The sequence below is a fragment of the Berghia stephanieae genome, chromosome 2, assembly GCF_034508935.2.
Source record: "Berghia stephanieae isolate SIO BIC M18660-M18661 chromosome 2, UCSD_Bste_1.3, whole genome shotgun sequence".
NCBI classification, from domain to species: Eukaryota; Metazoa; Mollusca; class Gastropoda; order Nudibranchia; family Aeolidiidae; genus Berghia; species Berghia stephanieae.
Window position 1 is genome coordinate 50,142,631 of NC_088361.1, and position 17,500 is coordinate 50,160,130.

At 36.6% G+C, this 17,500-nt stretch overlaps 1 protein-coding gene across 1 annotated transcript in view; it reads left to right on the forward strand.

The window, feature by feature from the left end:
* Window positions 1-831, forward strand: part of LOC144963958 (uncharacterized) — a 15,129-nt gene extending 14,298 nt beyond the window's left edge. Inside the window, exon 5 of the mRNA XM_078897901.1 lies at window positions 637-831. Coding sequence (XP_078754027.1) covers window positions 637-831 — 195 coding nt within the window. The remainder of the gene's footprint in view (window positions 1-636) is intronic.
* Window positions 832-17,500: the final 16,669 nt, after the last annotated feature.

Here is a 17,500-nt window from a genome sequence, read left to right on the forward strand (position 1 = left end):
ATCTGCTGACCATCGATGTGAAGTAAAAGGGCTGTATTTTTGTTGTTGGCCAAAATGAGAAATGATGTAAAAATAACCCCCCAAAATTCGAGCTTTTATATAGCGCAACATCCACTAACAGCGCTCAAAGCGATTTACAAGAGTCCCGTAGCAAACAGCAACACTTAACAAGTAGGATGAGACATAACGCCTGTTAGGCGATATTATGATTTTGTTCGGACAGAGACAACGCTGTTAATGGTCATGTACTAATTTTACACCTGAGTATGGTGAGAGAATGTGAGTAAAGAGTCTTTTCCAAGGACTCGACTACAGGCCACTGGGGACCCGAACCCTGGACCTTCCGATCCGAAAGCGAGTGTCATACCACTATACCACGTAGTCGCCCTTTGGATAAGACGCCAGTCCGTCACAAAGTACTTTTCGCCAGATCTAACAGACCCAGCTACCCAATCACTGCTGGGTGAACAGGTGAGGTCAGTAAAAAAAAATGCGACTACTCTCGGGGTCGATTTCATACGATATTGGAATTTAAAAAAATAGAAATAAAACGTTTGGAAATGTTATAACAATTTGTAATCTGGACACAATTTTTATTTAATCACCATAAACAATATTATTTTCTTTCCTTCCTAGGAAAATGAATCTATTACTTGGACTGTGAATTCGACAGAATGTACCCCTCTACGAAAAGAAGTCTATAATCGTTTGACGAAAGGGTTAAAATACATTGTGATTTTCCAATCAAAGTGTGACTTGACTTTGGACACGTCAGTGTTCACCCAAGACACCAGTAGATGTAAATCCGAGAGAAAAAAATGTGGCAAATGACATTCTGAAATTGAAGAATATTAAAATTTAATATATTCTTCTCGAAATCATAATCGACTTTGGTAAATTATTTTAACCGGCTTATTTGCATGTCCCATTACCGAAATCGTTGTAAGTTCATGTAATCAGTTTCGTTTCTAGAATATTCTTCTATGTAAAAAAAACAACAAACACTTGAGCTTTTATAGAGCGCCATATCCACTAAATGTGCTTAAAGAGCTTTAGAAATGGTCCCTGACATACAGCAACACGTAACATGAAGAAAGAGTATCACGCATGTTTGGCGATATTGCAATTTTTCAGACGTAGACACCGCTGTTCACGGTCAGGTACTCATTTTACACCTGAATACGGTGGGAGAATGTGAGTAAAGAGCCTTTTCCAAGGACTCAACTATGCACCGAGCGAGGCTCGAACCCCGGATTTTTCGATCCGAAAGCAATTGTCATACCACAAGACTACATAGTCGCATATCTCTCCGATAGAAAGAATTATTGTGCTGTTTTAAAATCCATTTGTTTTAAAGCTTAAACTTAAATTTTAGCATTTGTATACAAATGAGATACTAGTGGGTTATAATACTATTTAACTTATTTATTCTGTGTGTGAAATCTTGGGTTGTGTTTAGATCAAGGGTTATCAATTGAAGTCCGTGTCAAAATTTTTTTGTCGGAGGTGTAACACTCATAATAGAAATATTGGAAGAGCTAGACATTACATTGAAGAGGATATTACAAAGATGCTTGTTATTTCTTTTAGGGGGTCCCAATATTTCAGTTGGTAGAGCACTCGTTCACATTCAAAGGAACCACGATTTTTTCTGACCCCCCTGTCCACCCAGCAGTGAATGGGTAGCTGAGTCTGCTAGATTTGGCGGAAAGTACTTTGAAATAGATTGGCGTACTATTCAAAGGATAGCAAACAATTGATTCGTTTCACGCTATAGAAACCGGGATAAACTCCGGATCCTTGGGCCACAAAGCAATGAAGGACTATTACTAGCAGATAAGATTATTATAATGCTCTTCTCATTGGATGTCAAAGCAAAAAAATTACAAAATTGCAAACAATCCCAAATCTTTGACAAATTAAAAAAATAATAAAGCGGTCAGACTCAGACTTATAGAATAAAAAAGGAGAATATATTACACCTGTTTTTCATCGATTGAATTGGCTTTCTGTGCATTTTAGGATAGAATTTAAATTATTATGGAATGTCTTTAGATGTCTGGATGGATTGGCACCTGAAATATTTGCAGGAACTAATTGAAAAATTTGATCCCACAGGAAATTTAAGATCATCTCAGTCCCAACTCCTAAAGGTTACCACCTCAAAATCCACTTTTCGTTAAAAAACAAAGCCTTTTCCTCCTTACTCCACGCTCATGGAACACACTCAGTCCTTGGACAAAGTCCTGTGTCCTCTTTCAGGACATGTCTGAAGGCCGAATGTGTCATCTTTCAGGACATGTCTGAAGGCTGAATGTGTCATCTGTCAGGATATGTCTGAAAGCTGAATGGGTCATCTTTCAGGACATGTCTGAAGGCTGAATGTGTCATCTTTCAAGACCTGTCTGAAGGCTGAATGTGTCGTGTATCTGTGTATGTCACTTAGCTCTCTGTTATTGCTATTTTTGCTCCTGTCATTGACTTATAACCCTAATCCAAAGACACATAGCCAGCTTACACACTCGTCTCTCATAGAAGCAATCAGTCACACAGATCCTGAGCATCGGCATTGCTTACAATTTCAACACAAGCGATTGAGAAATGCATAGTGTGACCAGGTGTTGCTAAGCAATAGGATTCAATAGTCTGATGTCACTTCCGCCCAGCAACGAGCAGTTTGGTTCTAAACAAAGAAAATCGGTACTTTTTATTCTTCATGCTGGTTAGAACTTTTTCACATGTCATGTGATCAGAACGTATAAAAGTCAAAACATGATCAGATTTATAACGTTTTTCTCGTCTGGATACAATTTTATGTTCGTCGGAGAAGTATTTCATAAGGGCGTCCACCATTATTCCGATAGTTTAGAGCCAGTTAAAGTTACTATGCTCCATTACGAGGGAAGTGACATCACGACTGGCGAACCCTATTCCTTCATCAATATGTCAAAATATTGTGATAAATACTTATTAACTGTGGGACTGACCTAATTGCCTGTTTGACATTTACTAAAAGTAGCTATGGAATCAGGGAATGCCGACCCGACCTTCTAGTTAATCGGAAATAAATAGCCAAGGGGACAGAACGACTAATTTTCAGGTATTATTCTCATTGGTCGATGTTTGGAAATTCTCGAACCATCAATTTAGCAGAATCTAAACATCTGACTCAAATGATCGTGAAAATCGGGACTTCAGAGGATTGATCAGCAAATCGTGATAATCGGGACCATTGATACAACAATGAATTTTCAAAAGCGTATTGAAAGGGAGATTACTATGGGTAACGTAATCCGTTTCTAAGGCAAACATTTATTTCCCTTCATTGATCTAGTTGTATGTCACTCGCCTTTGGATCGAATGGTCTTGGGCTCTAGTTCCGCTCAAAAAGGCGCAAAGTTGTGACATTGGAAAAGGCTCTTTACTCACATTCGCTCACCGTACTCAGGTTAAATGAGTGCGCTGTTAACAGCTTTGTCTCTGTCGTAATGTCTCGTCCATCATGTTAAGTTCCGCTGTTGGCTAGGGACCCCTTGTAAAGCGCATTGAGCACGTTAGTGGATATTGCGCGATATCAAAAAGCTCGTTTCAATTTATAACAGAGAGGATGTTTTTGTTTCTTAAATTTTAAAACATTTTACTTCCCTAATTCGGATCATTTTGACGTTACAACTCAATGGGGATGATCTATATATATTGTGCGCTTGGCTAAGAAACTCGCAACATTGCCATCCGGAAATATAACGGACCAACACACAAAACTGTGTGAAATCTTGAACGTTTATAAGACATTTTAGTGAGAATCACTCATAAACATGGATGGCAAAAAACAAAACAATAACAAAGACCTGAATGACGTCAACTTCGTTCTATCTATATCTACTTTCTATGTGTTCGAGGTCATTGGTTACATTGATATGTGTGCTAAAAATGATCCACATAGTGAAAAATGTTCATAGTTTGACAAATATCCAACGTCACAATTGGTCATTCTGCTCAGCACGACTCATGGGTGGGTTTACAATTTTCAAAAACAAAGCAGCGTGTTTACATTTTTTGAGAAACGTCCAATCATTGCACAACATCAAATCATGTGATCAATGACTTGGTTCGACGAAAACACGAATACAGATCGCTTCCATTTACTTCATCTTGTTTATCCTGACATCATTAACCAGCAGATTTTTGACCAATCAACAACTCACTAGACGCACTAATGGGACAGCGTGGCTCGGCGGTACGGTCTTTGCTCTGTATCCGAAAGGTACCGAGTTCGATCACCCGCCGCACTCTGTGTGACCTTCAGCAAGTCACCTCGCCCTAGCTCACTTTGCGGCGCTGCACTGCGTTTGACTCCTGAGTTATTCAAGTCTTCCCTTGAAATATACCCTAAACATAAATTTCCCCATGGGATGAATAAAGAGAATTTGATTTTATTCTATTTTATTTCTTAAATTTATAAATGACGTCAAAAGACACGTCTTTGTGTGAGGCCGTAGCCATCGTTAACTTAAAACCTGACACTAAAACCCACTAAGACCCATATTTTGACGTCAATTTAGGTTTGTGGACCGCCTAGTGATTTGTCTCAAGCTCAAAGAAATAAGTGTTCCCATTGGTTGAACTGTTGAATACCACTCACAATTTGTTTTCATTTGTGGCCAAGGCCCTGTCATTTGATATCATTTGTTGGTCAGTGCGTAGCTACCACTTTCACTGACCAAATAATTGCGTCAAAAGACAAGGCTGTAGCCACAAAAGAAAACAACAAATCGTGAGTTGTATTCAATAGTTCAAGCAATGGAATCACTTGTTTCCTTGAGATCTACTAAAGACAACTCACTAGACGCTGCACAAACCTAAAAAATGACGTCCAACTATAAGTCCTCGAGGGTCCTGTTATTTAGCGGCGGGTCACATTTTATCTGGATTTGAACGTAGCCATCGTTAACGTATAGCTGGACACTAGAATCCCCGAGGACTTATAGTTAAACGTCATTTTTAGGTGTCCCAAGCCAACAGCGGAACATGTAGGACGAGACACGACACCTGTTAGGAATATCACAATTTTTTTTTCCGACAGAGACAAAGCTGTTAATAGCCTGGTACTCAGTTAACTTATACGGTTAGAGAATGTTAGTAAAGACCATTTTCCAAGGACAAAACCTTGCGCCGCCCAGAGCGCGACTAGAACCCAAGACCTTCCGATCCGAAGGCGAGTGTAATACTACTAGACCAATGAAGGGAGATAAATGTTTGCCTTACAAAGGGATTGCGTTACACATTGTTATCTCCCTTGCAATGTTATCTCATTTTAAAAATTCAATGTTGTATCAATGGTCGGCTCGCTGATCAAACCACTTCTGAAGTCCCAATTATCACGATCAGCTGATCAAACCTCTGAAGTCCCGATTTTCATGGTCATTTGAGTCAGATGTTCTGATTCTGCTAAATTGATGGTTCGAGAATTTCTAAACATCGACCAATGAGAATAATTACTTGAAATTAGTCGTTCTGTCCCCTTGACTATTTATTTCCGGTCAACTAGAAGGCCTGGTAGACATTCCTTAATCCCATAGCTACCTTTAGTAAATGTCAAACAGGCAATTAGGTCAGTCCCACAGTTAATGAGTATATATCACAATATTTTGACATATTGATGACGCATAGTAACTTAGTAACTGGCTCTAAACTATCGGAACAATGGCGGACGTCCTTTTGAAATACTTCTCCAACGAGCATAAAAGTGTATCCAGAGGAGAAAAAACGTTATAAATCTGATCATGTTTTGTCTTTTATACATTCTGATCATGTGACATGTGAAAAAGTTCTAGCCAGCATGGTTGTATTTTTGCCATCCATGTTTATAAACAATTCTCACTGAACTGCATTAACCAGATTGCAAACGTTCAAGGTTCACATAGTTTTGTTTGTTGGTCGGTTATATTTCCAAATGGCAATGCTGTAAGCTTCTTAGCCAAACGCACATCATCTATATTATGACTGACGTAATTTTCAAAGGTGAAAGCCCTGTATCTTGATTGGATAACCCGAGACGCATACTACTATAATGGTGGGTCCACACATGAACAATATTCGGCGAACATGACAAACACGCCAAACATTGTTTGACAATCGCGACGCAGGAATGTTAGCCTTTCCGTCTAGGACTTCATATACTATATAGATGTCGCTGCTTTCCGTCCATATCTGAATATCGTATTGGTCAGATTCAGCGTGGGTTACGCAACTGGATGCGTGGGTTGACGGAGGCAGGAAGCAATAACAAACCCACATGGTTGCCATTACCTCCACCATCATTCTCGCTCACGGTTTGTGGAAAGCACTTCATTACAGGCACGTAATAGTGAATCTAGTTTTTGTTTTGAACATTTCTATTATTATTCTTTGTAAATTGACCCATATTAAAAGAAACATACAAACAAAAAAGGCATGACCAGTCACTAACAATGCCGTGTAGTGTGTAGACAGTAACACAGTACGGTGAACATGACTGACACTGACATTGGGGTCGGAATGTCGGAACCCATGAGTCGTTCGCAACTCTGCCTCACGTATTCATTTAATCAGTCAATTTAATTTTTATTAAGCTTGCGTAAAACATACAAACAAAAAAGACATGACCAGTCACTAACAATGCAGTGTAGTGTGTAGACAGTAACACGGTACGGTGAACATGAATGACACTGGGACCGGAATGTCGGAACCAGTAGTCGTTCGCAACTCAGCCTCGCGTACTCATTTAATCAGTCATTTTAATTTTCATTTAGCTTGCCTATTCTTCAAGTTTATGTTATATTCACCTTTTCTATTTAAAAAGGGTAATCCAAACAGACCATAAACGATTTTATAATAAGCCGACTTCAACTTCCATCACACACGAACTTATTTTGGGTGTTTTTTTTAACCAAACCGTTTGACTCAAATTAAAGCTTCGGCATTGGATAAGGAGCGAGGTTTCTGTTGCCATCTTGCTTAGTTTATACAGAGACTGGGTTGCCACCTTGGCTGTTCTTGATAAATAGTAAAATAGTACAACCTTGTGCAATATGAGAGAGAGAGAGAGAAATTTTGAACAAAAAACGAATCTCTCTCTCATCCCCTCTCTCTCTCTCTCTCTCTCTCTCTCTCTCTCTCTCTCTCTCTCTCTCTCTCTTCCTATTTCATCTGTCACACTGTTTGACAATCTTCATCACCTGGCTCACTTGTACTTGTAATATCGGGTGTGAGGTAAAATTTTGAACAATTATTATTATTTATAAAATGCAGAATCTTTTCAAATAAACGGATAAAATAGAGATTAATTCTAATCGAACAGTGGAACACAAAGGCAGAATTTGCGAACAATCTAACACATAAGTGTCGTGGTCTTATTTATAAAATGCAGAAACTTTGCAAATAAACGGATAGACTAGATGTTATTTCGATTCGATAAGTTGAACACAATAGGAAAATTTGCGAATACCCAGTCCAGACATAGATGTTATGGTCTTATTTATAAAGTGCAGAATCTTTGCAAATAAACGGATAAAATAGAGATTAATTCGATTCGAAAAGTGGAACACATAAGCAGAATTTGCGAATATCCGGTCCAGACATAAGCGTTATGGTCTTATTTATAAAGTGCAGAAACTTTGCAAATAAACGGATAGACTAGATGTTATTTCGATTCGAAAAGTGGAACACATAAGCAGAATTTGCGAATATCCGGTCCAGACATAAGCGTTATGGTCTTATTTATAAAGTGCAGAAACTTTGCAAATAAACGGATAGACTAGATGTTATTTCGATTCGAAAAGTGGAACACATAAGCAGAATTTGCGAATGCCCGGTCCAGACATAAGCGTTATGGTCTTATTTATAAAGTGCAGAAACTTTGCAAATAAACGGATAGACTAGATGTTATTTCGATTCGAAAAGTGGAACACAATAGGAAAATTTGCGAATACCCAGTCCAGACATAAGCGTTATGGTCTTATTTATAAAGTGCAGAATCTTTTCAAATAAACGGATAAAATAGAGATTAATTCTAATCGAACAGTGGAACACAAAGGCAGAATTTGCGAACAATCTAACACATAAGTGTCGTGGTCTTATTTATAAAATGCAGAAACTTTGCAAATAAACGGATAGACTAGATGTTATTTCGATTCGAAAAGTGGAACACAATAGGAAAATTTGCGAATACCCGGTCCAGACATAAGCGTTATGGTCTTATTTATAAAGTGCAGAAACTTTGCAAATAAATGGATAGACTAGATGTTATTTCGATTCAAAAAGTGGAACACAATAGGAAAATTTGCGAATACCCAGTCCAGACATAAGCGTTATGGTCTTATTTATAAAGTGCAGAAACTTTGCAAATAAATGGATAGACTAGATGTTATTTCGATTCGAAAAGTGGAACACAATAGGAAAATTTGCGAATACCCAGTCCAGACATAAGCGTTATGGTCTTATTTATAAAGTGCAGAATCTTTTCAAATAAACGGATAAAGTAGAGATTAATTCTAATCGAACAGTGGAACACAAAGGCAGAATTTGCGAACAATCTAACACATAAGTGTCGTGGTCTTATTTATAAAATGCAGAAACTTTGCAAATAAACGGATAAAATAGAGATTAATTCGATTCGAAAAGTGGAACACATAAGCAGAATTTGCGAATGCCCGGTCCAGACATAAGCGTTATGGTCTTATTTATAAAGTGCAGAAACTTTGCAAATAAACGGATAGACTAGATGTTATTTCGATTCGAAAAGTGGAACACAATAGGAAAATTTGCGAATACCCAGTCCAGACATAAGCGTTATGGTCTTATTTATAAAGTGCAGAAACTTTGCAAATAAACGGATAAGATAGAGATTAATTCGATTCGAAAGTGGAATGCAAATGCAGAAGTTGTGAATACCCGGTCCAGACATAAGCGTTATGGTCTTATTTATAAAGTGCAGAAACTTTGCAAATAAACGGATAAGATAGAGATTAATTCGATTCAAAAGTGGAATGCAAATGCAGAAGTTGTGCATACCCGGTCCAGGCATAAGCGTCATGGTCTTGTTTAAATGAAACAATGCAGTTTTAAAAAATTTATGGTCATTGAGTAATTAAGCTAAATATGCGGAGTTCAAATAGATAACTTGATCTGTGAAATTTTTTATAATTAGCTGTTTTTATTCTCCATCATTTAGATTATGTGATTAAGTTTATAATTGAAATACAAACTTTTTCTCACTTATCAATGTTTTGCAATAAAGGAGAGTGTGAGTGAACCTGTGCAAAGAAAATTATTTGATAGAGTGATATTTATCATGCTTTTCAGTTTGTAGTTGAATTCTAGAATGGATTCTTTATAGTTCTCATTGATTGTATGTCAGTATGTCAGTCTTTAGGACACCGATTACCCTAATGCGGTCACAATTTACAATGTGACGGCCACAAGCCCGTTAAACGCAGAGTGGGGTATTGTTGTTTGCAAGTAATGTTATAGTTTTAATAGGATATCTGTCTCCTATTAAAATACATTCCTGTGTTGGATTTTGGATTAAATTCATGTCTTCTTCGGATTTTGGGATATTTAATTTTCATGGATTGTGATTGTGATTTTCAAGACTATTAATGTAAGTAAATGCCCAAATAGATATTTTTATTCATTTATTCTTTATTTATTTTTTTTTAGTTTTGTTTTGTTTTGTTTTGAAGCATTTATTATAAGAAATAATGTACATATGCACTTATACACCAAAGACTGCTTTCAACTGCTTATTATTATTATTATTATTATTATTATTATTTATTATTATTATTATTATTATTATTATTATTATTATTATTATTATTATTATTATTATTAATATTATTATATAATAATAATAATAATAATAATAATAATAATAATAATAATAATAATAATAATAATAATAATAATAATAATAATAAGTGCATTGAGTGAAATCCCAATCACGGTTGCCCAAATAAAACTGGCGCTAGAATCCCGACTACCTGTCTAAACGAATGTTGTTTGTACGATACATACTAACTACACGTTCAATATCGGGGGCAGAAAATATACGTTTGGTTTTATGAAATTAAAACAGTAGTCCCACATTGTTCTTTGATGTTATTTGTGGTTGCATTTGCTTTGAAACTTACACATTACATTGTGTTACATTGTTTACAAAATATTTCTGGTACTCGTATGCATGTGTAGTCAATGGTCAATCGTGTTCTTTATTATTTTATTATTAATTTTGGCTTGGCATCTTACATATGTGAATTTGACAGGTTGTTATGGATGGTAATTACTCGTATAACATTAAGTGATTTTTAAACATTTTTACGGCGTTTTAAATGTCTTTCTTGCATTCATTGCCGAGCACCTCCACTTTTCTGTTACTATTTTAACGATCAGCTGATTTTCTCTTGCCTCCCCTTTAATTTCGCGGACTTTTTTCAGAACGAGGCGTGGGAGTGGCTAATTCGTTGTATTCGTTACTGTTCGCCGAACATGTTTTCTCTGGGTGCCTTTGCATGCTAGACAGTACGTGTATAAATAGAATGAAGATGACGTTACTCAGGTCTTTGTTATTATTTTTTGCCATCCGCGTTTATGAGAAATTTTCACAAAACTGTATTAACCAGACCATAAACGTTCAAGGTTACACATAGTTTTGTGTGTTGGTTCCTTATACTTCCGGATAGCAATGTTGTGAGCTTCCTAGCCAAGCGCATACTATCTATAAGCATGGATTTGATAACAGCCACGGAAGCCTTTTTCATTGCGTGTTCTTTGATTAAGAAGAAAAATGAAAACAACAACTACAACTACAACTGTTACTGTTACTACTACTACTACTACTACTACTACTACTACTACTACTACTACTACTACTACTACTACTACTACTACTAGTACTACTACTACTACTACTACTACTACTACTACTACTACTACTACTACTACTACTACTACTACTACTACTACTACTACTACTACTACTTCTACTACTACTATTACTACTACTACTACTACTACTACACTATTACTGCTACTACCACTACTACTATTACTACTACAGCTACTACTACCATTCCTATACTACTACTAGGCTTTTATCTAGCGCAATATCCACTAAACGTGCTCAAAGCGCTTTACAAGGGGTCCCCGGCCAACAGCAACGCTTAACATGTAGGACCGGACATGACGCCTGTTAGGCGATATTATAATCGCTGTTAACAACGCTGTTAACGGCCAGGTACTCATTTTACACCTGAGTACGGTGAGAGAATGTGAGTAAAGAACCTTTTCCAAGGACTCAACTATGTGCCGAGCGAGGCTCGAACCCAGGAACTTCCGATCCGAAAGCGAGTGTCATACCACAAGACCACATAGCCGCACTACTACTACTACTACTACTACTACTACTACTACTACTACTACTACTACTACTACTACTACTACTACCACAAAAACCGCAACTATAGATACAAAGATCGATAGATGGAGAGACAGATATCCTAAGACAGAGAGACAGTTAGATATAAAGATAGATTGATGGTCATTATGTAAGAAGACAGGAGCAGGAGAAGATGTAGAAAGAAGAGAAGAAGGAGAAAGAGTGGGAGAAGATGAGGGAGTAGAAGAGGAGGAGATGAAGAAGAGAACTAACACACGAATCTGTGTGTAGCCTTGACCGTTTATAGTCTTTCTTCTTCTTTTAGCTAATCCCGCATTTTCCATAATGAATGCCACATCTCCATGCATCTCAGTTCATAGCATCATCTTCCTCCAGGCCCAGCTCTTTCATATCGCCCTTTACCCTATCCAACCATATAGTCTTTAGGCGTCCTTTATTCCTTTTCCTGCTAATTGTATATCCAATACTCTCCTTCCCATGTACTACCTCTCTCGTCTCTTTACAAGTACGAACTATTTCAATCTATCTTCTCTCATCTTTATTGATACATTCTTCACTTCAGACAACCTTCAAATTCGTTCATTTCTCACTTTATCTTATCTTGTCGAGCCAAGTGACCATCACAAGATCCTCATTTCTGCTACCTCAACTTCTTTATCTTGTTTCTTTATTGTAGCTACTGTCTCTAATCCATATAATATTTCTGGTCTTACAATCGTTTATCGTCTGATTGATACAATTTAATGAGAAATACTCGTACAAATGGCTGGCAAAAACAATAACAGAGAGCTAAGTGACGTACAAAAATACACGACTCGGCACCAATGCCACGAATATCCATCGTCCTCCCATCCCTTGCAGGACACGCTCGGACTGTTTGTCCCGTTCGGCGAACAAGGCAAATATCACGTAAATTACGTCAACAACTGTGCTGCGTACTCTGGAAAAATCCATATTTAAATATTTGTCCAGAAAACTCGTCATTCAAATATCGATCGATTTAAATGAGGGACTTCGAGAAGTACCAGGTTTGAGAGTTTTTGCCAAGATGACGGTCGTTTAAATCAATCGATATTTCAAGGACGAGTGGTTTCTGGCCAAATTATATTTTTTAAACTTTTGTTTTAATAATTTTATTTGCTTGAAATATACTTTAATGTTGATATTATACTATTGTTCTTTTATTATTATTATTATTATTATTATTATTATTATTATTATTATTATTATTATTATTATTATTATTATTATTATTATTATTATTATTATTATTATTATTATTATTATTATAAAAGTAATTGCTTTTTATTAGGAAACCCGCCGAAACCCAGTCCCAGGTTCACTCCCCACTGGTGTACACTTCTCTGAGTCCCATATTCACTCCCACAGCTGCACTCTTCCCATAACTTTGTCAGGTTTCGGAAAAAAAACACCGTATTATAGTGCAAAACCACTATTCAGTGTCAGATACTGAATAGTGCAAAACCGCTATTCAGTATCTGATACTGAATAGTGCAAAACCACTATTCAGTATCAGATACTGAATAGTGCAAAACCACTATTCAGTATCAGATACTGAATAGTGCTAGCCAACAGCTTATATGCACCATGCCATGGTGTCACTGAACTTCTAGAGAAATTTAATCATGTCTATTCAGACATTAAAAAATGTATTTGACTGCCTCTCTTATTTTGATATTTTGAACTCTGTTAATTGCACGATAGCAGAAATTTAAAAATTTCGATCAAAATATTTTTACAACTTTGAATCGGGCTGTCAGTTACTGCACATGTTCAATCTGGAAGTAGGTCAGCAGTTCAACCGAGATTGTCACACTTTTCACTCTCTCTATAAAAAAGAGTTCCTTATGGATACTGAATAGTGGCAAAGCACTATTCAGTATCTGATACTGAATAACCACTTCCTAAGCTGTTTGACTCTGAGCTTAAGGTTCGAGAGTTCAAATCCCGGTAAGGGTAACTTTTTTTTTTTTCCCAATATTTTTTAAAAATTCCTTCTGTCTTTTTATATTTTTTAAACTTTTGTTTTAATAATTTTATTTGCTTGAAATATACTTTAATGTTGATATTATACTATTGTTCTTTTATTATTATTATTATTATTATTATTATTATTATTATTATATTATTATTATTATTATTATTATTATTATTATTATTATTATTATTATTATTATAAAAGTAATTGCTTTTTATTAGGAAACCCGCCGAAACCCAGTCCCAGGTTCACTCCCCACTGGTGTACACTTCTCTGAGTCCCATATTCACTCCCACAGCTGCACTCTTCCCATAACTTTGTCAGGTTTCGGAAAAAAACACCGTATTATAGTGCAAAACCACTATTCAGTGTCAGATACTGAATAGTGCAAAACCGCTATTCAGTATCTGATACTGAATAGTGCAAAACCACTATTCAGTATCAGATACTGAATAGTGCAAAACCACTATTCAGTATCAGATACTGAATAGTGCTAGCCTTTTCAAATACGGGTTTTACCAGAGTACGGCAGTGTGCATATTGCATGTTGTGTTCTTCATGTTCGCTGCGTTTGGCCAAACCACAATATAAAGGCTTTGTAAAGAAACAGGCGTCAGTGTCAATAGCTTGCATACATAGCAGCAAGAGGTCACGGAGGAACCATCAATTAAAACTGCTCCGTGGTCACATGTCTTGAATTACAAGTTTATTGTTGCTGTTGGCTAAGGGTCCCTTGTTAAGCGATTTGAAACCATATATTAGTGGGTATTAAATGATATATATCTCGTATATATATATATATATATATATATATATATATATATATATATATATATATGTATATGTAACTAAATAAATTAATAATGCGTAATGTCTACTGCTATCCTGCTCGGCGGCACTTCACATAATAGAAACTGGCACACATAGCAAGCAAAACAATAACCATGCATAGAGAAACAAATTCTCGGCTACGTCTCCTTCATAAAAAATAAACCTTCCGTAACAACTCAGCCTTCAGAGTGTCCTGAAAGATGACACATTCAGCCTTCAGACATGCCCTGAAAGATGACACATTCAGCCTTCAGACATGCCCTGAAATATGACACATTCAGCCTTCAGACATGCCCTGAAAGATGACACAAGACTTTGTCCGAGGACTGAGTGCGTTAAATAAGCGTGGAGTAAGGAGAAAAAGGCTTTTTTAATCAAAAAGTGGATTTTGAGGTGGTAACCTTTAGGAGTTGGGATTGAGATGATCTTAAGTTTCCAGTGGGTGCAATTTTTTCAATTAGTTCCTGCAAATATTTCAGGTTGCAATCCATCCGGACATCTAAAGACATTGCATAATAATTTAAATTCTATCCTAAAATGCACAGAAATCCAATGCAATTGATGAAGAACAGGTGTAATATAATCTCCATTTTTATTCTATAAGTCTGGTTGCTTTATTTTGATTTTTTTGTTGCAATTTGTCAAATATTTTGATTTTTTTTTTGTAATTTGTCAAATATTTTGGATTTTTTGTAATTTGTCAAATATTTTGGATTTTTTGTAATGTGTCAAATATTTAGGATTTTTTGTAATTTGTCAATTATTTTGCTTTGACATCCAATGAGAAGAGCATTATAATAATCTAATATGCTAGTAATAAAAGAAATAACAAGTAGTCCTTCATAGCCTTTTGGCCCATGGAGCCAGAGTTTATCCCGGTTTCTATAAAGTGAAACGGACAATATAAATTGCTTGCTATCCTTTAAATAGTACGTCAATCTATTGCAAAGTACTTTCCGCCAAATCTAACAGACTCAGCTACCCATTCACTGCTGGGTGGAAAGGGGGGGGGGGGGTCAGAATAAATATCGACAGCACCCGGTCTTGGTTCCTTTGAATGTGAAGCGAGTGCTCTATCAACTGATATCGGGACCCCCTCATCAATGTGCTGTCTAGCTCTTCCAATATTTCTATTATGATTATTACACCTCTGACAAATCTTTTGACATGATAACCCTTGATCTAAACACAACCCAAAATTTTACACACACACACACACACACACACACACACACACACACACACACATACACGGTTTAATAGTATTATCACCTACTAGTATCTCATCTGTAGACAACTGTTAAAATTATAAGATTGAACTTTAAAACAAATGACTTTTAAAACAGCACAATAATTCTTTCCATCGGAGAGATATGCGACTATGTGGTCGTGTGGCATGACAATCACTTTCGGATTTAAAAGTCGTGGGTTGTCTTTGTCCGAAAAATTGTAATATCGCCAAACATGCGTGATACTCTTTCTTCATGTTACGTGTTGCTGTTTGTCAGGGACCATTTCTAAAGCTCTTTAAGCACGTTTAGTGGATATGGCGCTCTATAAAAGCTCAAGTGTTTATTTCTTACATAGAAGCACATTCTAAAAACGAAACTGATTACATGAACTTACAACAATTTGGTTACATTAACTTATACCAATTTCGGTAATGGGACATGCAAATAAGCCGGTTAAAATAATTTACCAAAGTCGGATTATGATTTTGAGAAGAATAGATTAAATTGTAATATCCTTCAATCTCAGAATGTCATTTGCGACTTTCTTTTTTCTTACATCTACATTTACTGGTGTCTTGGGTGAACATTGACGAGTCAAGATCATCCCCACACTTTGTTTGGTAAATCAAAATGTATTTTAACCCTTTCGTCAAACGATGATAGACTTCTTTACGTCGAAGGGTACCATATGCCGAATTTAGAGTCCAAGTAATAGCTTCAATTTTCTAGGAAGGAAAGAAAATAATATTGTTTATGGTGATTAAATAACACTTGTGTCCAGATTACATATTGTTATAACATTTCCAAACGTTTTATTTCTATCTTAAAATGTCAATATCGTATGAAATCGACCCCGGGAGTAGTCGATTTTTAAAATTGACCTCACCTGTTCACCCAGCAGTGATTGGGTAGCTGGGTCTGTTAGGTCTGGCGAAACGTACTTTGTGACTGACTAACGTCCTATCCAAAGGGCGGTTACGTGGTCTAGTGGTATGACACTCGCCTTCGGATCAGAAAGTCCAGGGTTCGGGTCTCCAGTGGCCCGTAGTTGAGTCCTTGGAAAAGACTCTTTACTCACATTCTCTCACCATACTCAGGTGTATAATTAGTACATGACCATTAACAGCGTTGTCTCTGTCCGAACAAAATCATGATATCGTCTAACAGGCGTCATGTCTCATCCTACTTTTTAAGTGTTGCTGTTGGCTACGGACCTCTTGTTAATAAGCGCTTTGAGCGCTGTTTGTGGATGTTAGGCTATATAAAAGCTCGAATTTTTGGGAGGTTAATTTTACACCATTTCTCATTTTGGCCAACAACAAAAATACAGCTCCTTTACTTCACATCGATGGTCGGCCGATCAAACCCCTGAAGTCCCGATTTTCACGATCGGCAGATCAAACCTCTGAAGTCCCGATTTTCACGACGGGCGGATCAAAACTCTGAAGTCTACTACATACGATCTTTGCGCACCATGTTTTATTAAAATTTTGCGAAGTGGATGCCATTCGGACCCGCCCAAAACTAATTAAATCATGGTGCGCGAAGCTCGTAAGAAGACTTCAGAGGTTTGATCCGTCGATCGTGAAAATCGAGACTTCAGAGATTTGATCCGCTGATCATGAAAATCGGGTCTTCAGAGATTTGATCCGCCGATCGTGAAAATCGGGACTTCAGAGATTTGTTCGATATATATCACTACCTGTCTCTAAACAGTATTATGTGGGGGGTGAGTAAGATGCTTATAGAGGCATTTTAAGTTAAACGTTTTGATACTATGCGTTTAGGTAAAATACTCACAACATCCGCCAGCCGGATATAACGTATCGACACACAAAGCTATGTGTAACCTTGAAAGTTTATAGTCTGATTTTTATATAATTTAGTGAGAACTAATTATTAAAATGGCTGTCAAATATTTCGGGTTCTTCACTAGTTTAGAAAAAATAATAATAAATGCACTCCAATATGATGATTATAGTCGGTCAAATTCATTTCCGC